General features: G+C 38.1%; 2 protein-coding genes across 2 annotated transcripts in view; one reads left to right on the forward strand and one right to left on the reverse strand.

Moving 5' to 3' along the window:
• The window catches only part of LOC126830582 (acid-sensing ion channel 4-B), a 79727-nt gene that overhangs the window by 31927 nt on the left and 26295 nt on the right, over nt 1–21505 (reverse strand). The gene's annotated exons all lie outside the window — the stretch shown is intronic.
• Nucleotides 6073–17989, forward strand: LOC126829681 (acid-sensing ion channel 4-B). Its single transcript, XM_050559766.1, has 9 exons — nt 6073–6212; nt 7093–7284; nt 8647–9229; nt 10871–10969; nt 11648–11834; nt 13300–13356; nt 13885–14050; nt 15020–15111; nt 16619–17989. The coding sequence occupies exons 2-9, from the start codon at nt 7133–7135 to the stop codon at nt 16795–16797; spliced, it is 1515 nt and encodes a 504-aa protein (XP_050415723.1). The 5' UTR covers nt 6073–6212; nt 7093–7132; the 3' UTR covers nt 16798–17989.

The raw sequence follows: 21505 nt of genomic DNA on the forward strand, positions 1-21505 counted from the left end.
AGAGAGGGAGAGAGAGAGATTGGGTTTAACGTCCACTCGACACAAACTAGGTCATTTTGGGACTAACACATGGTTCAATTTTATTTCAATAATTCGCTTGCGCGTAGGGGTCTTTTTCAGTGGGAGGAAACCGGGGGACCCGGAGAAAACCCACGAGGTTGGACAGGCGACCCTACTCCTTGTCACGTACAACCGGGGAATTAGCGTAGGTGCTAATCATTCGGCCATCCATCCCCCCACCCCACCCCAAGATAAATTACAAATGATCAATTTATTTTTATTAACGGACGCAGATGACATGATTTTATTTGCAGAAACTCCCGAAGTTTACAAAAATTATTAGATTCATTTGAAAGTTATACCGATTTGTGGGACTAAATCGTAAACATTGAAGAAACTAAAATGCTGGTAAAATAAAAGAAAACGAAATTTGGTACTATAAAAATAATGTTTTAGAAACGGTCAATGAGTTTAACTACTTAGGTATACTTTTAGGTATAGGCCTACGTCAAAAGTATTTTAAATTACGATGCCGAGATTTGGGACATACATTCGGCTAGCGATATTGAAAGATTACACTTATTCTTTTGCAAAATATTACTTCGCGTCCGAAAAACAACCTGTAGTAGTGTGATTTATAATGAACTCGATAGATGCTCTTTAATTATAGCTAAAAAAATGTAGGATTTTTAAATATGGGATTCGTCTGCGTAACACTAAGTATGTTATTCTTAACTCCTGTTATGAAGATATGATTTTAAATAATGACAGTTGGATTAGATTTATTAAAACTGAATTAGATAGAATTGGTCTTGGATATATATTGATTTTAAAAGAAGTTAATAATAGTAGGTTTCATATTATAAAAAAATAGTTTATACGATATCTTCGCCAAAGTAAACATTGAAAAAAATAAAGTCGTCCGTCAAAGCTATAATTTATCAACATTTAACTATTAACTTTACGCTGCAGAGCTATTTTAAAAAAAACCCCGTTAAATCTATCTTCATTAAAAAACTATTAGCAAATTCCGAATATCCGCGCATAATTTAAATATAGAAGTGGGCGGATACAATAAAATAGAACGTAGTGAAAGAAAATGCACACTTTGTAACCTGAACGATATAGAAGACGAATTTCATTTTATTTTAAGCTACCCTTGTTATAATGAATTGCGTCACCAATTTATCAAACCATACTTTTTACGAAAACCTAGTATGTTTAAATTAATTCAATTATTAAGTATTACTTCAACATCCGAAATACGGAACCTAGCCAAATTTCTCATTTCTGCAGATAAGAAAAGAACCACTCTATTAAATAGTAATTAAATTACCTAAAATGTAACCCCCCCCCCTTCCCCTTTGATTTGACTGTTACATCCGGTTTCCTCCCACTGCTAAAGAACCCTACGCGCAAGCGAATTATTGAAATAAAATTAAAAACCATATGTTAGTCCCGAAATGACCTAGTTTGTGTCGAGTGGACACAATTTATCTACACCCTACTCCCATACCTTTGTCTGTTTGTATCTGCGTGCTAGGGATATATTGTTTGTAATTAACTATAATATTTGTGTATATATGTTATTTGATGAGTCAGTAGACTTAAAAAAAATAAAGGAATGGTATTGACTTGTACCAAAGACCTCGGTTCCTGTCTACATTGGAATGTAGCGGACCGTAACGTTATGGTTTGTACGAGTTAGTAGCGTGTGGACCGTTTATCCGATTTTAGTGAAACTTAAAATATATGAATAGTCCAGGGGAAGAATGATCTAAGTCACATTTTTGTCTTTTCGTATAAAAGGCAAAACAGACTTTTGGGCGAGAATGCTTGATGCGAACAGAACAACGAGCGGGTTTAATACGAATCATAATTACCAGTACAACAACTGACTTCCATTTTTCAGCCAAATTAAGGTCAAATAAAGGATATGATGGACGTATATGTCCGGGAGGCCATTTCCGAAGGGCCTTGGTTCGATGTAACTCCGATCAGTTTTACCTGAAATTGAGTGTTCCACAGAAAGCTTATACAATTTGCTACCAGATGGCGCCATTAACTGGGTTCCATTGGGACTATTCATATTTTTATATCCAAAGATCAAGGCTCCTTTATATTGGATTGTGGATTCTCTAAAGGTCCCAATTGTTATTGTCCCCCGCCTTTCGAAGGAAGCAGGGGACTATTTAAATGGATTCGTTCGTCCGCCCGTCTTTCTGTCCATCCGTCTGTCTGTCACACTTTTTGAGACACTATAACTCTCTTTCTAATTGAGCTAGAATATTCAAACTTGGTGTAGGTACTTATTAGGTACTGATTTGATTGGTTAATGCTTTGGGACACGATAACTTTGGTTCTAATTAAATGAGAGTGATGAAACTTGGTGTATAGTTTCATTACACCAATACCCTGACTTAGTTCGATAATGAGCATTTTCTGCTCATGTAAGCAGAGCGATAAGCAATTTAATGGTCGAGACTTTGGAACACGATAACTTTCCTTCTAATTGAGGTTGTACGCAATATGATTGGTTGATGCTTTGGGTCGCGATAACTTTGGTTATAATGAAGTGAGAGCGATGAAACTCAGCATATAGATTCATTATATCATTACCTTGACTAAGTTCGATGGTGAGAATTTTCTGTTTAGGCTAAGAAGGGATAAGCAATTTGATTGGTCAAGACTTTGGAACATAACAACTCTGTTTTTGATTGAGGTAGGATGTTTAAACTATAGATGTTCATTGGGTGGATGTCTTGACTGAGTTCAATGATTAACATTTCAAACTGAAGCTAAGTAGAGCTAATCATCAGATTCATTAGTCAATGCTTTGGGACAAGATAATCTTAGAGAGTGTATAGTTTGATTGCTCGATACTTTTTTTAAAAAAAACTAAATGTGCGACTAATTAATATGTTTCATCTATTTATTTTGGGATTTCGGTGGGGGACATCAGCCTCACTGTTGGCTTGTTTGATATTTAAAAAAACAAAACGTTCCTATGTGTCACGTTACACCAGAATTCCAGTTGAATTCCAATTTTGTGAAAAATGACTCCCCTTTACGCAAATATCGCAAAGTATTTAATACAAAGACTGTTAACCCTCTAGAGGTCACAAATATGGTTCGATTTTGTGGAAAATTAAAACATATGTTTATATGCCAAAGATCCCGGTTTCTGTCGATATTGGCATGTATCGGACAGTCACATCCTGTAACAATGAGAGGATGAATCCTATTGATTTTCTGTTCCCCATTCATTTGTTGCAAACTGTGGGCATATCTTGCATGACAAGCGCTTGTTTGTATTTGATTTTTCTTTTGAACCAGAATCAATTCACGACCTGACTTTCACTTCCTATGCAGACGTTTGATAAATAAACATAATTACCGACTATACCAAGTTAATTTAAGGTTAAGGTAAACAAATTCAAACCAGAGAGAGAGATAGAGAGAGAGATAGAGAGAGGGGGAGAGGGTTGGAGAAAACCGGAGGCCCCGAAGAAAACCCACAAGGATGGACAGCCGACCCTACTCCTTGTCACGTATAACCGGGTAATCGACACCATGCCAGTTGACTCAATAACAGACCTTATGATACAGCGCGCACGTGCTAACCATTCGGCCATCTGATCCCTCCTGAGACATTCTTAAAGCAATTAACCCTCTCTGAATTAAGAGGAAAGTAAAATATTTAATTCGTTTGATCTTGAATAATGGGTGGGACAAGATTTGTGCGATTCGATTTTTCGTATGAAAGATTATGGTTTTTAAATTTGTATGTCGACAAATGAACGTAAAATCCCGACTCTACCCTTAATGCCGATAATCTGCCGTAATACATACAATCAAGTAAAGCTAAAATGGGCGTTATCTTCCTGTTCCAGCCCCGTCACGTCTATAATTTCACGTCTATGCCCCGTCGAAATTTAGGGCGAAAAGACGACATTAGAAGAGAGAGAGAGAGAGAGAGAGAGAGGGGGGGAGGGAGGGAGAGAGAGAGAGAGATAAATGCAGTTTAGCGTCCAATCGACACAAATTATGTCATTTTGGGACTAATATATGGTTCAATTTTATTTCAATAATTCTCTTTGCAGGGATCTTTACCAGTGGGAGGAAACCGGAAGACTCAGAGAAAACCCACGAGGTTGGACAGGTGCCCCTATTCGACAAGAAGAATTTCGTGAGTTATGTCTTCAGTTTGTGTGGAATATCTATCATAATAAAAACATGTTGAACATGTGGTATTACACCTGAGGATGTATGTTAAGTGTTAATAAATATATAATGATACACAGTAACAACACGCTATTATATTTACTCTAGCTATTTCCTCACCACTATCAGACTAGTAGAATCTCTACGGGGTATCCATTCATATAGATATGGGTTTAGTGTGTGTAAATCAAAGTGTAGAAATGCAATAGCTTGTTAGGTTTAACGTGCGACCTTTGTGCACCAGTGGGGATAATGAAGACGGGTATACGCCATGAGAGAGAGAGAGAGAGATGGGTTTAACGTCCACTCAACACAAACTAGGTCATTTCGGGACTAACATATGCCTCAATTTTATTTACATAATTCGCATGCGCATAGGGGTCTTTCGCCGTGGGGGGGGAAACCGGAGGACCCAGAGAAAACCCATTGGACAGGCGATCCTACTCCTTGTCACGTATATAACCGGGGTATCGAAACCACGCCAGTTGAATCAATGACAGATCTTATGATACAGGGCGCGCGTGCTAACCATTCGGCCACCCAACCCCCTTATACGCCATGCAGTGTCGCATGAATAAGTGTTAATCAGATAACGGCTTTTTGCGTAATCTCCAACGAATATCCCTCTTTCATTAGTTGTCTTTTGCACACACGCCGAAGAGTACACCTCATCGTCACAGCACACCGTTAGTACTTCACATTGTCACATCGCACCGTCAGTACATCACATTGTCACATCGCACCATCACTTTTCGCATCGTCACATCGCACGTCATGTCACCGCGTCTTCACACGGCACCATCAGTTCCTCACCTCCTCACATCATATCAAGGCCTTTTTCGTAATAACCTGCATATTTCGGTCCTAATGTCGATTGGGTATTCACTCAGCTTGAGAGTCTATCAGATTCCTCGACCACTGGAATGCCAAGTCTCGCGCTTTCCAGCTAAAATGTCTACCTGTGATAACCGAGTTGCAAAGTTCAAGGTTCGTTCAATGTCAAGGTTTCCGTGGAGGTCGCTATGCCACAACCCCTGATTGGATGCCACTGTTCTCGTGCCTGCTGATAACGTAGCTATAAGTTTGGGAATTGTAAAGTAATCTAGCAACGTCAATTTGTTGCAAAACTCGCAGTCGTTGCTTCAGGAACATACATCGTGCCATGCGTACACCACATCTTCTCATCGTACCATCACTTCACTTCACACTGCACCATCATTTCGCATCGCCCCATCATTTCACTTCGCACGTTCACGTCACCACATCTTCGCATCGTACCATCACTTCACACAGCACCATCACTTCACATCGCAACATCATTTCACATCGCACCATCACTTCACAAAATCTTCACATCGCGTCATAATGTCTCTACATCTCCACATCGCATCATCAGTACACCACATCACTTCACATCGTACTATCATTCACCTCATCTTCACATCATGTTGACCACATCATTTCACCGTAGTTTTACATTGCGCCGTCATTTGATCGCATCTTCACACAACACCGTCATTTCACCCTATCTCCACACTGCACTGTCATTCAATTCCATGGCTTCGAAGCACGGGGGCTTCGCGATAATATCTTTATACATCCCTTATCGGCATTTCAAAAATACAATATATGTTTTATATATTGTCTTAACGGCGCTCCATACATCACAGATGGTTTTTTTCGGTACATAATCTGTCTTTAGTTAATTCTTATAGTGATTTTTTTAATATATATATGGCCTTAATGGCGCTCCATACATCACAGATGTTTTTTGCGTTGCATTTTTAGTCTTCAGTTAATTCTTCTTAGTGTTATTTGGAAGAAGTCCAATAATGTTATCAGCCAAACGGAGATGGCTCGATCGTATGATAAAAATTTAGATCAATTTTCATCGCATACATATAGCTCTCAGGGAACTGAAGTGTTTTGGAAAATTATGCAGTTCGATTAAAAACTGCAAAAGACATCACAACAATTGTCTTCATTCGGTATGTAAACCATTCTTATTTATTATCTATTTAAAAGCTCAATACCACTCTTGTTGTAACTGCATAATATGACTAAGTCGAAAGTCGATATACAAGCCAAAATGCAAGTCGAAAAGTAGAAATTAGGAAAAAACGAGGGGCGCTATTATCGTTGTGTGTTATTTCTTAATTTCCTATTTTCGAGTTGATTTTGGCTTGTATAGCGTGTTGTCGCCTCACATTTTGTCGTAACTTCTAATTTTCGACTTTTCTACTTTCGCGTTGTGAAGAGGCGAAAAGTAAAAATTATGAATGGTAGTTATAGGCGTCCATAAGTCTCCCCCTATATGCTAGTTAATACTATTATCCCCCTTCTTACACGACCGACAACGCTTACACATTTTAAATTCCCTGCGTATACATGCCAAGTAGTAGCGCCGCCTGTTCAATCTCGAGTGTTTTCTCCGGGTCCCCTAGTATCGAGTGGACATCCCCCCACCTCTCTCTCTCTCTCTCTCTCTCTCTCTGTGAATCTATCCTCTGGCCATCCAGTGATTATAGAAGAATTGTCTGTATTGTCTGTATAGACATGACCTCCACACCCGGTCTGACACCAAACCTCTCTCACCCCCGGACCGACATGGATTCTGGCCTGATATAGTCTACCAGACCAGCAGGCCTGACCTCCCCAACCGTCTAATTTCCTCAATTGGTCTGGTCTCCTCAACATGTAATAATGAACTCCAACCAATCCCACTATTCTCCACAATCGACATGAACTCCTCCACAACCCATCCGATCTCCTCTACCCGCTAGAAAACAGATAATCCACCCCTGTATTTGATACTTTCAGTTGAAAGGTTTTATGAATCAAGTCTAGCTCCATCTATTTTATATTCAGGCTGTGTATGGTTAGATAGATTTACAAATTGTCTGTAAACATGGAGGAAAAAGAAAGTGGTAGGAAAGAGAAGGCGAGAGAATGTAAAAAATGTCGGCTAGGAAGATCACAAATGTTACACATGTATGAAGGATCAGCAACCATCCATGGTGTACCTAAAATATTGTCTCCTCAGCTGTATTCTTTTAGACGGTAAGTTCATGATATAGACGTCTTTTTCCTTTCTGGCCACTTCAAGTTTGGTCAAAGGTCACGAGATGCAGACAGGGATTATCTAATGTATTGCATGTATTTTTAATAAACAAAACTAGGAAATATCACGAACCAAATTTTCATCATCCGAGGTCAGGGCTTATGTGGAGACGTAACCTCTCCCCCAAATTCTTAAATCTAACCCTGGATCTAGCCCAACCCTAACCTACAATCTCGCCAACAATCACGCGCCCCAACCTTATTTACATCTCAGCGACCTTGAAGAAATCTTGAGCCGGCCTTTAGAAATAGATCTAGCCGACCAAGAAACACGGCACAATCACCCGAGACAACAAATCGTGGGTTTTGATTGGATTATGATAAAACTGAGCACACGTACATATCACCTTAAAAAGTAATTTATATTTTAGTCCTAATATGTCAAACAATTTAGAACACGGTATCCATTGCTCCCCCACCTTTGTCAAATCAGGACTACGTAACTCTTGTTGCCATGGTATATTTCAAACATGTCTGTTGAACGTTTGGATATAGTGGTCAACCGTCACTGAAGGTGAGATTACCAGGTCCCAATAAATTAAGTAATAAAAGTACTGGCGGTGTGTGGGTGATTTTGGGATCCTTGTAATGCGAGGAGATAACATGTATATTTCACGCTTGAGTATGTGAAAATATGTGTACGTAGAATATGGGTTGAAGACTGCGCTAGTACCTGTCTGAATGCAACTCGAGATACCTGTATAACCGGTTTATCCGATATGTTAGAATGTCTTCACTTTATAAACCCATACATTACAGAAGATTATTATAGAATTCAAAGACGACATTTTGACAACAATATTCTCTCACAAGTTCTTATATCTCATTTATATTATTATTTAAACATATCTTAGTACTTTGCCTGTGAGTGAACTGGCGTGGATTTGATTCCCCGCTTGAACGTGACAAGAAGTGGTGTCGCCTGCCCAACCTAAAGACCACTACGCGCAAAGGAATTGAACTGTATGTTATTCCCCCCTCTCTCTGCTGTATCATAAGGCCTGTCATTGAGTCACCTGGCGTGGTTTCCAATCCACGGTTGTACGTGACACGGAGTAGGGTCGCCTGTCCAACCTCGTGGGTTTTCTTCGGGTCCTCCGGTTTCCTCCCACTGCTTAAGACACCTACACACAAGCGAATTATTGAAATAAAATTAAACCATGTTAGTCCCGAAATGACCTAGTTTGTGTCGAGTGGACGTTAAACCCCATCTCTCTCTTTTATGTACATTTTATTGTGCTTTAGACATTATAAAGTTTTGCTTTACTTTATCTTTGCTTAATTATATTTATTTGTTTTCAGATATTTGTGGACAATAATGTTGCTAGTGATGACCACTGGTTTGGTCATTTTCCTGTATAAATCGTTTACAAGATATTATGAATATCCTATCATTACGAATACACGACTGGAGTTTAACCACGAAATGCAGTTTCCAGCAGTTACTATCTGTAACGCCAACCAATTCCGTCAACATAAAATACCCAATGACGACTGGGAAATCAAAGACCTTATTTTTAAAATGAGCGAGATGTCCGTTTTAAGCGAATACTTTGAGCAGCATTTTGCATGGAGCTCACCAGAATTTTCTTTCATCTCTGATCCCGAAGCTCATATGGGTAAAAATTTATACAAATTTGCGCTAAACGCCGCCCATAAAATGGAGGACATGTTTATTGTGTGTATATGGGCAGGTGCTATTGTTGATTGTTCTAAATATTTTGAGACAGTTATCACCGATATGGGTGTGTGTTATACCTTTAATTCCAACAGATCGTCACCAATGACGTCATATGGATCAGGTTCTATGAGTGGACTAAGGGTTATTGTAGATATTCAACAACCGGAATATTATTTCTCTCAGATATCTTTGGCAGGGATTAAGGTTTGTATTATTACAAATATCTCTGGCAGGGATTAAGGTTTGTATTATCAAGTCTACAAATATCTCTGGCAGGAATTAAGGTTTGTATTATCAAGTCTACGAATATCTCTGGCAGGAATTAAAGTTTAAATTATTATCAAGTCTACAAATCGTGTACGTTATACCCCGACATGGTTAGACATTAATTCTCATTTTGACTGTCTACGTATTTCATAAACTGTTTAAATGGATTACAACAGAGAATATACAGTTTAATCCCCGGCTTGCTAAAACTTTAATCTGTCTACTCTATTCTAAGGTCTACGTTATTTTATAAATTGCTTCAGTGCATCGCATTTGCATTTAATAGTTGAAATTGAAATATACAGGTCTGAATTCTGTGGAGAACAATAACTGTTTGTTACTGAAGTTTTTATCAAACAATAACCAATACTAGAGAACTCGCCAAACAATGATAAATATAATCCTAGTCGTAACGTCAAACAATGATAAAGAGATCCCTATTCATAACGCCAAACGATGATAAAGAGATCCCCCTAGTGGTAACGTCAAACAACGACAAAGATAACCCTAGTCGTAACGCCAAGCAATGATAAAGAGATCCCTAGACGTAACGTCAAATAATGATAAAGAGAACCCAGTATTTGTAACGTCAAGCAACGATAAAGAGATCCCTAGAACTAACGTCAAGCGATGATAAAGAGAATCCTAGACGTAACGTCAAGCTATGATAAAGAGATCCCTAGACGTAACGTCAAACAATGATAAAGAGAACCCTATTTGTAGCGTCAAGCAACGATAAAGAGCTCCTTAGTCGTAGCGTCAAGGGATGACAAAGGGAACCCTAGACGTAACGTCAAGCTATGATAAAGAGATCCCTAGTTGTAATATCAAACAATGATAAAGCGATCCCTAGTCGTAACGTCAAGCAATGATAAAGAGATCCCTAGTCGTAACGTCAAGCAATGATAAAGAGATCCCTAGTCGTAACATCAAGCAATGGTAAAGAGATCCCTAGACGTAACGTCAAGCAATGGTAATGAGATCCCTAGACATAAGGCCAAACGATGATAAAGAGATCCCTAGTCGTAACGTCAAACAACGACAAAGAGAACCCTAGTCGTAACGCCAAGCAATGATAAAGAGACCCCTAGACGTAACGTCAAGCGATGATAAAAAGATCCCTTGTCGTTACGTCAAACAACAAAGAGAACCCTAGTACTGGCTATAGCAATAAGTGTATTCCATACAATAAGAAATTACGGCTTCTAGAAAACACCTGGTATCATGTTATTCTGTAAATGTTTACGAAACCTCCCGTGGTGCTAATTTCTTCCCAGTAATTCAACACAGTTGCGTTAGTAATAGAATGGCATTCATCTAATCACATCGCGTGGTAGTAATTTCCTACAGCTACATGGAGTTATATTTATTATTATATTTTCTTATCAAGTTAAAGGCTCTCTGTCTGTCTCTCTCTGTCTGTGTGTATGTGTGTGTGTGTGGGGGGGGGTCTCTCCCCACCCTCTCTCTCTCCCTATCTCTCTCTCTCTCTCTCTCTCTCTCTCTCTCTGATGATGTGATGATGATATTGATGACGATGATGATGATGGTGATGACGGTGATGATTGTATATTCCAGGTTTTATTACATGAACCAGGTTCCGCCGCCATGTTGACATCAAGTGGATTTGTTGCACGACCAGGTTCGTCAACTGCCGTCACCATCAAAAAAGAAAGAGTTAGTGTTTTACAAATATTTAAAATGTTTTACAAACGTAAAGCAAAATTGTTACCTGACTTATTTACAAATGTATAAAATGTCTAACACACGTAAAGCAAAATTGTTACCTCTGTTATTTGACTTAATTTCTTCTCAATTCCGGATTTTTATAAATTGCAACATGATGTATAAATCCAAAACCCAGAATCAGTCTATTTATCCCCTGGGTAGGCGAAATTCATGGCCCCGTTGTCAATTTACTCCTGTTGAGATTCTTTGTTTTATTGTATACTAATGTTTACAACATATATTTGTGACGTCATCGGCGCCCTCTTGGAATTGTTACGTCATATCAACACTCAAAGTTATTCAATCAAATCAGAGGTACCTTGTAGTAGGCCTAGGGTTGAACTCTTGGTCTTTTTATAGGCCACCCAAAACACAACATGATACTAACAGCTTGTATCTAGTTTACTTATAGGTTACTCAGATGATAATTACATCTATCTAGTTATAGGCTACTCAGATGATAATAACAACTATCTAGTTATAGGTTACTCAGATGATAATAACAACTATCTAGTTATAGGTTACTCAGATGATAATAACAACTATCTATTTATAGGCTACTCAGATGATAATAACAGCTTGTATCTAGTTATAACTCAGCAAATACTTTATTATTTATCTCTTTAGATTGACGGATTGAGTAAACCGTATAAAGCTTTTGGATCTGAATATTGTGTGACGTCACATGAACCTGGTTTCAAGACGCCATTACACAGATACAAAGATTATATTTATACACGACAGACATGCGCAATGAACTGTTTAACGGATGATTACGTCAAACATTGTAATTGCTGTAGTTTATTTGATAAAGGTAAGATAGGGTGTCAAATAGTTCAACTTTGGAGAGAGAGAGAGAGAGAGAGAGAGAGACTACGTCATTTTGGGACTAACATATGGTTCAGTTTAATTTCAACAATTCGCTTGCGCGTAGGGTTCTTTAGCAGTGGGAGCAAACCAGGGGAACTGGAGAAAACCCTAGTCCTTTACACGTACAACGAATCGAAACCGCCATTTGACGCAATGACTGCCAAATGTCTTTAGCAGTGTGGGGGAAACCGGAGGACCCGGAGAAAATCCGCGAGGTTGGACAAGCCACACTACTCGATGTCACGTACAACTGGGGAATCGAAACAACGCCAGTTGACTCAATGACAGAACTTATGATACAATGCGTACGCTCTATATAACCATTCGGCCACCCCCCCCCCACCCATTCCCCAAAACACATTATCCGTCATTTCCTTGCATCTGTAGCCATTCCAAGAGCTATTTGGCTGATATTTTCGTCTAAGTAAACGTTCGGAAATTGTTGAAAAAGAGCCTTAAAATCGAGCAAAAAAGCCAGTTGAACATGCGGCTCGAAAATTGTCAAGGGCGAGCGAGGCATTATGATGGGAAAAAAGACGAATCTATTCCCTAGCCACTTCACTATTTAAGCCATGTAACTTGTACTTGGTACTGTCCACACATGAAACAATGCTACATCAAGTTGCACTCATGCGCGTCGGTGATGGACATGAGTGTATACGCCGCCGATTCCACAAGATGCCTGTCTATAGTCACTCTATAGGATTAGGGCACCGTCAGCTAAACAACAAGAATTCGTTTGAAAGTGGAAGCATTAATTAGACCAGACTGGTGTGTTTGAATCGATGGTTTGAGTCATTTGGGATCCCTGCAACGGGTTGGGAACGGACATATTTGGGTCTGAGAAAAGGCACTTTCAGCAGTAAAAAAGGGCACTGTCGAAAATTAGGGGGGGGGGGGCCCTCGCGCTCCCCCTTGAATCCGCCTCTGGTGCAGACAAAGCAGGACGCTGCGTCAAAAATGAACGGATGGGTTGAGTTGGCGATGTATTCGAGTAATCAGTAAACTGAACTAGAATCCCCGAGTTCAAATTCGGTCGTGGCATAAAAGTCTGGATCTACAAAACCGACTAGTATGGTCTGTCTAGATGTTCGGTGAAAAAGAGTAGCCTGGATCTAAAAGTCCGACAAGTAAATACTGTCTACAGTATAATTACACACGTAACCATAGTAATGAAAATAATCATACATGTCTCGCAAAATAACCATACATGTCTCGCAAAATGACCATATATGTCTCGCAAAATTACCATACATGTCTCGCAAAATTACCATACATGTCTCAAAATGAACGAAATGTTTTGCTGACGGGACATTGCATCTCGAACGGACTTCAGTTTGGTTCATCATATAGTGATTATAATGTTTGTCTAACCATGGTCCTCCTTTCTGTGATTTATCTTTCTACAGGTGAAGAAGAATATTGTTCTTTAAGAACATTAACAGATTGTTACATTCCTTATAAAGGTAAATACCATGTCTACTATACCTGAACATAAATATTGACAGCCCATCCAGACTAATATTCGTAGAATTAAAACCGCGGTGGTTCGGTTAATAAGTCGCTGACTCACTAACCAGGACGTCCTGCATTACTGGCGAGATCCTAGGTCCTGCACCAATTACAAGGTCCTTCGCCCTGCACCACTAAACAGGAAGTCGTGCACTACTGACCAGGCCTTTCAACCTGCACCACTGGCCAGGGGGGCCTGCACTACTGACAATGCTTTCGACCTGCACCACTCACAAGGTCCTCGTCCTGCACCACTGCCAAAGCCCTCCGCCCTGGATCACTACCCAGGAGTTGCTTCACCACTGACAAATCACGAGAAATCCGGGACGTCATGGTTATTGATCCAGCGGCTTACCCAAAGAGCAGACTGAAAATGTACTATAATATAATCAACTGAATATTTGCTATAAACATAATAAACTAAATATTTGCTATAAATATAATAAAGTGAACACTTGCTAAAATATAATTAATATTTTCAGCCGTGGCCAACATATCTGATATATTAAAGAACTGTACTTGTCCTAGTCGTTGTGTTAAAGAAAAATATATATCTTCAATATCCGTGGCTGATTTTGCTTCTACATTCACCAAGGACTATATGGTAAACAACGGAATACTTAAAAATAGAAGTGGTTCATACATCAGGTATATAAACATCACTATATATCTATCAGATAGTCCTATATGTATATAAACCTTTTGTACAATGTATAAACATATATACTAGAAGTGGTTCATACCTCAGTCACTATACCCTATATGTATATAAACCTTTATTGTAAACATATATACTAGAAGTGGTTCTTATTTCATGCAGGCCTACATTTCTTACATATGACTAGACATGATTTGGGTAAAAAATACAAGAAGCAAAGTGTGATGTTTTCATTTGATTTATGGAGTTTCTATTTGTCTAATTTTAAAAGTTTAGGTCCATATATTAAATTAAGCCAGTGTTGAGATATAGCTGTTTTTGTAATTATAAAGAAAATTGTAGTTTATCATCTCAAATAATGTTTCCTAGTAAACATATAGTCGTTCGGTGGGACGAAAAACCGAGTTGCCGTGTACACATTATTGTGGACGTAAAAGAGCCCTTGAGTATTGCATTTCGATATAAGAGTAGGCCGTAGTCTTATTTATTTTTTTAGTGATAATGTGAAACACCTTTATCTTTCATCTTTAATGATGTGCTTATTATCTCTGAGTGAGAATGTGACACCCCTTTAAAATGTGTTATTTAATCTTTCAGTGAGAATGTGAAACCCCTTGAACGGTGTGTTATTTTATCTTTCAGTGAGAATGTGGAACCCCTTTAACGATGTGTTATTGTATCTTTCAGTGATAATGTGAAACCCCCTTTAACGATGTGTTATTGTATCTTTCAGTGATAATGTGAAACCCCTTTAACCATGTGTTATTGTATCTTTCAGTGAGAATGTGTTACCCCTTTAACGATGTGTTATTGTATCTTTCAGTGAGAATGTGGAACCCCTTTAACGATGTGTTATTGTATCTTTCAGTGATAATGTGAAGCCCCCTTTAACGATGTGTTATTGTATCTTTCAGTGATAATGTGAAACCCCTTTAACCATGTGTTACTGTATCTTTCAGTGATAATGTGATAGATTTAAGGATTTATTATGAAACATTAACAGTTACAGTTACTGAACAGAAAGAAGAAATCACCATAGAAACTATATTAGGTTGGTTTTTATAGTTTGATTAATATCTTCAGGAAGAGGAATATTCGTCTTAAAGCGATAATTTCATATTTTTAAGTTATATTTTTAAAATGTATTAAAATAAAGCCTTAAAATAGATGGTATCTATAAACAGTCCTACCTTGTTAAAGAATAATCCTATTAATCCTATAATTCACTATTGCCAGTTGAGAAATTGGCAAAAATATCATTTTCAACTTCAAATTCAAACGTTTGAAGATAGCTATCCCATGGGGGGAATAGAAAAACAAGGGAGGTAATTGTGTTGTTATTTCCGGGGTGAATGATTTTTAAGTGTGAGAATGATACCTATGATCGTATAATAGTGAGTTGACAACCTATTGAGCAAAAGACATAGAAATAATTATGTTTTGACTTTCTTAGAAAATATGAAATTCTCGCTTTAAACGGGGTTCAATTTACAAATTTAGTGAACATTTGGATTCACTAATATAACAGAAGTGGAAGTAGTTTGTCACAAATAGAGAATCTACTACGAATATTTTTAGATAATGTAAAAATTCGAGGCTCTGTCGTTTTATTTTCTTTTTACTTTATTGACAAGTTTTGATATTTCTTTTTTTCTTTTTTTTAAAAAAAAAGACAAGTAGAAGATTTTATTTATCACCCAACCCTTTCTTACACTTAGTAGAATATTGAAGTTATGAGACAAGCGATATCTACTGTAGAATGCGTTACTGGATAATAACCATGTATCTACATGTATGTGGATTTAGCTTGTTTGTACCGGTGGGGAGGGGGTGGATGGCCGAATGTCTAGCGCGTGCGCGTTGTATCATAAGGTCTGTCATTGAGTCAATTAACGTGTTTTCGATTCCCCGGTTGTACATGACAAGAAGTGGGATTGCCTGTTTAACCTCGTGGGTTTTCTCCGGATCCGTCATTTTCTACGCGCAAGCGAATTATTGAAATAAAATTGGACCATATGTTAGTCCCGAGACTCACTGATTAAATGTCTGTAATGGCTGTAGATTTACAGACATAACTTCAAAACTTATAAATCAGTTGTTCAGGGTAAAACTATAATTTCTTAGTCAATCTTGCAATGAACAGTGTGAAAGCTTTAATAAGTATACTGATCAAGTGGTTATCTCCCCTGTTATATTCCTATTTAGGAAATCGTAAATATGATACACACCTTGGTAAGGTTGCCCATAGTGACAGAACAAATAATTCTATCAAATTTCAAAATGTTTGGATCGTAAATTTTGAACACATACACGCCATGCTTTACGTTTCGCCAGTTTATGTGAACGAATTGACAAAAACCTGTAAATAGGCTACAGTTCTTGTTAATGAAATATGATCGATTAATTTGTTTCGGTTGATTTTGGGGGTAATATGGGGATATTTATCGATTGTTTTATTTCAGGCGATTTGGAAGGTCAGATGGAATAATTTATCGATTGATTTATTTCAGGTGATTTGGGAGGCCAGATGATATAATTTATCGATTGATTTATTTCAGGTGATTTGGGAGGTCAGATGGGGTTATTTATAGGAGCTAGTGTTTTATCGGTGATTGAAGTAATCGAGTTTGTAACATTGTTATTCATTGGTTGGTATAATGAACGACAAGATAAATTAAAGACAAAACCAGCTCCATTGGAACATATTAATAAAATATCATCAGACAGTTATTTGTGATTCATTCTGTTATTTGTCCACCTATAAATAAATCCAAGATGGCGACTCGATGTCGAGAAGGGTAGCAACAAGTCTATACCATCGTTCACTTTTCCAGAATAACATGAAATGTTTGTGTCTGTAGTTTCCATTGCACAGCGAGACCCAAGAAAGTCAAAGCATGAAATGTTAGTGTCTTTAGATACAATTGTACAACGAGACCCAAGAAAGTCACAACATGAAATATAGGTGTTTTAAATATAATAGCACAACAAAATCCAAGATGGCGACTTGATGCAGAGAAGGATATCAACAAGTTTATACCCTTGTTCACTTTTCCAAAACAGAGCCACATTTCATATCGTTGTTAAAACTATGATTAAGAGACGTGATGTAGAGAGTTATACATGTTCAATATCACTGTTAACAAAGACAATATGGACTCCTCACAAGAGAGACGTGGTGTAGAGAAGGGTGTCAATAAGTTTATATGTGTACACTCTTCTAAAATGAAATCACATACAATATCATCGTTAACCACTTGGACTCCTCACAAGAGAGAGAGAGAGCAACAATTTTATTTGTGTTCACTTTTCCAACATGGCATCATATTCAATATCACTGTTAACCAAGTGGATTCCTCACAAGGGAGACGTGTGTGGAGAAACGGTCAACAGTTTTATACATGTTCGCTTTTCTAAATTCAATATCACTGTTAACCAAGTGGATTCCTCACAAGGGAGATTTTATGTAGAGAAAGGGATTAGTTCTATACGTGTTACAGATTCCAAGATCAAGTATTATGTCACGATTAACCATTTTATTGTTATATTTTTAAATCTCGCGGGTATTGTAATCCATTTGAATCTCGACCATCCGATGGTCTGGAGAGTTGAATATTGGCTTGCCATGCGAATAAATGTCTTAGTATTAATCTATTTAACATTTGAAGCCCGTCACAAAAGATCTGCAATAGGCAGTTTTAGCTCTTACACGATCCATCTGTAATGTTAATAAATGTTTTTTTGGTTGTCACCTAATTTTGGAATCAGAGTTTTCAAATGTTATATTTGAGAAAAGTTGTTTGTAAGGTCACTAATATCTTGCCACAATTCTACTCGGTGTTGACCGGAAGGGTTTCTTTGGATCGTCCAGCCTGGCTTTCTCTTGTTAGTGGTGCAGGAGGGAGAGTCTGACTTTTTCTTGTTAGTGGTGCAGGAGGTAGTGTCTAGATTTCTCTTGCTAGTGGTGCGGGCGGGGGGGGGGGGCGGCGCCAGGCAAGGAACAGTGCCAAGTCGAGCGACGAAAAACGGGGGTATAGTGTACACATTGACGTACACATAATTCAATAAAGAGTATACTGCAACGATGTTTTCCAGATAAAATTTTTATCATGGCGAATGACACTCTTCAGTTGCCGGGTTTGTACAGAAACTTTAAAACCCATTTCATTTCGTTTAATTTCATTTCTTTTATTATTTTTTTTTTTCTTAATTTTTTTTTGTTTCGTTTCGTACCTTGCAGCAAAAATGCATACTTTTATATGCAGAATCCGGTTAGTACTAAATGATAAGGCCAGCTCCATTTTTGGTCATAGATCTAGCGCTAATCCCAACACTAACCTACAATCTTGCCAACAATCACGTGACCTAACCTTATTTACATCTCAGCGACCTTGACAAAAGTTGAGCTGGTCTTAACAAATAGATTTAGCCCATGCAGAAGTTCTATGAAATAACGATAATTACAAAATACAAATTGTTAATTGCATCACGTGGAATCCATTAAGATTTACAGAAGCAGGCATTATTCTAGGGGGGGGGGGGGTATCAGGTTACTACGATCGGCAGTAAAGGGTGGAAAAACAAAAGTAAAACAAAAAATTCTTATCTAAAAGAGATATTGTCGGGGTGGAAACCTAGTATAACGTATGCAATTAACCAAAAAATAATGTACTTCCCACTTTTCATATTCCCTCGACATTAACCAAGTTTGTACAATATTACTTTAGAGATTCCTCTCCATTTAAAATGTGATTTGATGATATGTTTGGACTAAAAGCATATACCAACTAATCACTTAGCAAACCTCAGCAGATTCCAGTACCCTACATCTGGCCACATAAAATAATGGACTGCTTCAGAAATCAAGATATTCGAGGTGTTCGAAAGATCTGTGGAGCCATTTAAAATTAGATCTAGATTAATAGTTTCTGTGAATACCTTTAATGAATTTAATTGTTCGATTCTAATAGCTGAGTAAGATGGGCAAGAGAAGAAAAAGCGGAAGTTATCTTCATCCGAAGAATTGCATTATAGACATATTTTTGATTCAGATAGAAATTAATTTAAGAATGCCATTTCAAAAAATCGATTTGATTGCATTGTCAGTTCAATATCCAACACTTTTAATTTTTTTTTATTGTAAAATTTTTTCTCTTCATGGGACATATCTATGTTATTTTTTTTTAAAATTAATCCTAATTCGTGTTCACGATTCATGTTTGTTTATATTAATACAAGAAATATTGGATTTACTGCGGAAAGGGGTGCAACTCTTACTTGATTTGGCCAAAGATACTGGATAATCAACCACGTTAAAAAATCAAATCCCCGGTTAGGCATGGGCAATGGATTTTTCGTCAAAAATTGACAACGGTCCAAGACCCTCCGTATGGTGAAGACTAGGGGGTTCTGAGTGACCGAAACTAGCTGTGTCCATCTAGCTGTATGGCCACAGATCACTAACGATTTCCCCATTGACTTTTATGTTAATTCTCGTATCTTAGACCGGCTCTAACTTTTCCCCAAATTTTCGTTGGGTAGAACGCCTTCTACCACAGATGGAGCAACACGTGACAACCTCTTGTCCAAAAGCACGTATGAGGTTCTTCATGGAAAACTTGAGATACACCAGCTGGAAGTAAAGACTAGTAAACAGGCAATTTTGAACCCTATATTTCAACCTAACCAACCTCTCAACTCTTGTATCCTTCCGCATCAAAATTATGAATATTCACCAAAACATGGCAGAAAATGTATTTTCAAACCCCTTTCTTCGATTCTACACCACAAAAATCGCCATGCAAAAGGGGGAAAACGGAAAAGTGAGAGGAAGACTAAAAATAGCTTTGGCCCTTGTTTCGTGGGTGTAGGAATATTTGGTGGTTCGTGTCCGTATGACAAAGTCCGCCATTGGAACTACTTTCAAGTTCCCGAATTAGCAACGGCTTTGCCCATGACGACGCATTTGAAGAATGTTTTATCAGACAAAGCTTTCAAAGTTTGAAGCTGTTTTTCTTTCAAGTTTATCCGATTGTCTTCAAACAAGGCCAACTTTGCACTGAAAATTCTACACACCCTTCGAACCACGCTATTTTGAGAACTTCTTTTCATAATAAGTAAACCGGTGCCGCATTGCAATTGTATAGGTTTAGGTACATATCACTTACCGTCATAGCGCGTGCGCGCTGTATCATAAAATCTGTCACTGAGTCAACTGGCGTGGTTTCGATTCCCCGGTTGTACGTGACATAGAGTGGGATCGCCTGTCCAACCTGTTGGGGTTTCTCCGGGTCCTCCGGTTTCCTCCCAATGCTAAAGACCCCTATGCGCAAGCGAATGATTGAAATTAAATTGAACCATGCGTTAGTCCCGAAATGACCTAGTTTGTGTCGAGTGGGCGTTAACCCTCTCTATCTCTCCCTCTCTCTCTCTCTCCCTCTCTCATTGATCAGCAAGAGTTTTGTATAATCGAAAATCGTGCCCAATACTCCGGTCTTCAATAGCCCAGTCGGTGCAGAAATGTTGGACTACAACAACCGCCTATATCAACCTATTGCCATAAAATGTGACAGTTTCGGTCACCCAGAGTCTTCAACGTACGGAGGGTCTGGGTCCGTTGTCAATATTTGACAAAATGTTCCATTGCCCATGCGTAACCATGCTTAACCGTTTTTTTTATGTGGTTGATTATCAAATAAGAGTTACGCAAATTCCTGCAAAAAATCCTATAATTCTTGCATTAATATAAACAAATATGAATCGTGACGACGAATTAGGATTAATTTTTAAAAAAAACCAACATAGATACGGCCCATGAAGAGAGAAATTTTACAAAAAAAAAGTAAGATCGTTGGACACTGAACTGGCAATACATTTAAATGGATTTTCTGAAAGGGCACTCTTAAATTAATTTCATCGACGTCGACATCTTGTTTTAGGACTAGTTACCTCCCGTAGACTTTGTTTATGATAATGTCATCTTCAATAGAAATGAAATGAAATGGGGTTTAACGTCCTACTGTTCTGCTCCATCTTCAATAGAAGGCTTGATCTCGCCTTAACTACGTACATCTTATCAAGCCCTTCACGTAATACCCCTCATATTTTAGCACTAATTTCGATTGGGTATAAGCCCAGCTTGTGATCCTATCAGATTCCTTCGTTAAAAATATGGTTACGATTATCAAGTCTCGTGCTTCTAGCTAAAATGTCTACATGTGACAATAGAGTTGCAAAGTTCAAGGTTCGATCAATGTCAAGGTTGCTGGAAATCATGGTTGATCAACAAAGGCTGTAAACTTGTCTATTTCTTTTCCTATGGAGGCCGCCATATTTGTTTACAGTGTGTTATGTGCCACGACCTCTGATTGGACACTGCTAATTAGTCACGTGTAAACACAACGAGTATTGAAGCAACGACTAGATGTTGTAAAACTTGCGGTCGT

This window comes from Patella vulgata, chromosome 8, assembly GCF_932274485.2.
Source record: "Patella vulgata chromosome 8, xgPatVulg1.2, whole genome shotgun sequence".
Lineage (NCBI taxonomy): Eukaryota > Metazoa > Mollusca > Gastropoda > Patellidae > Patella > Patella vulgata.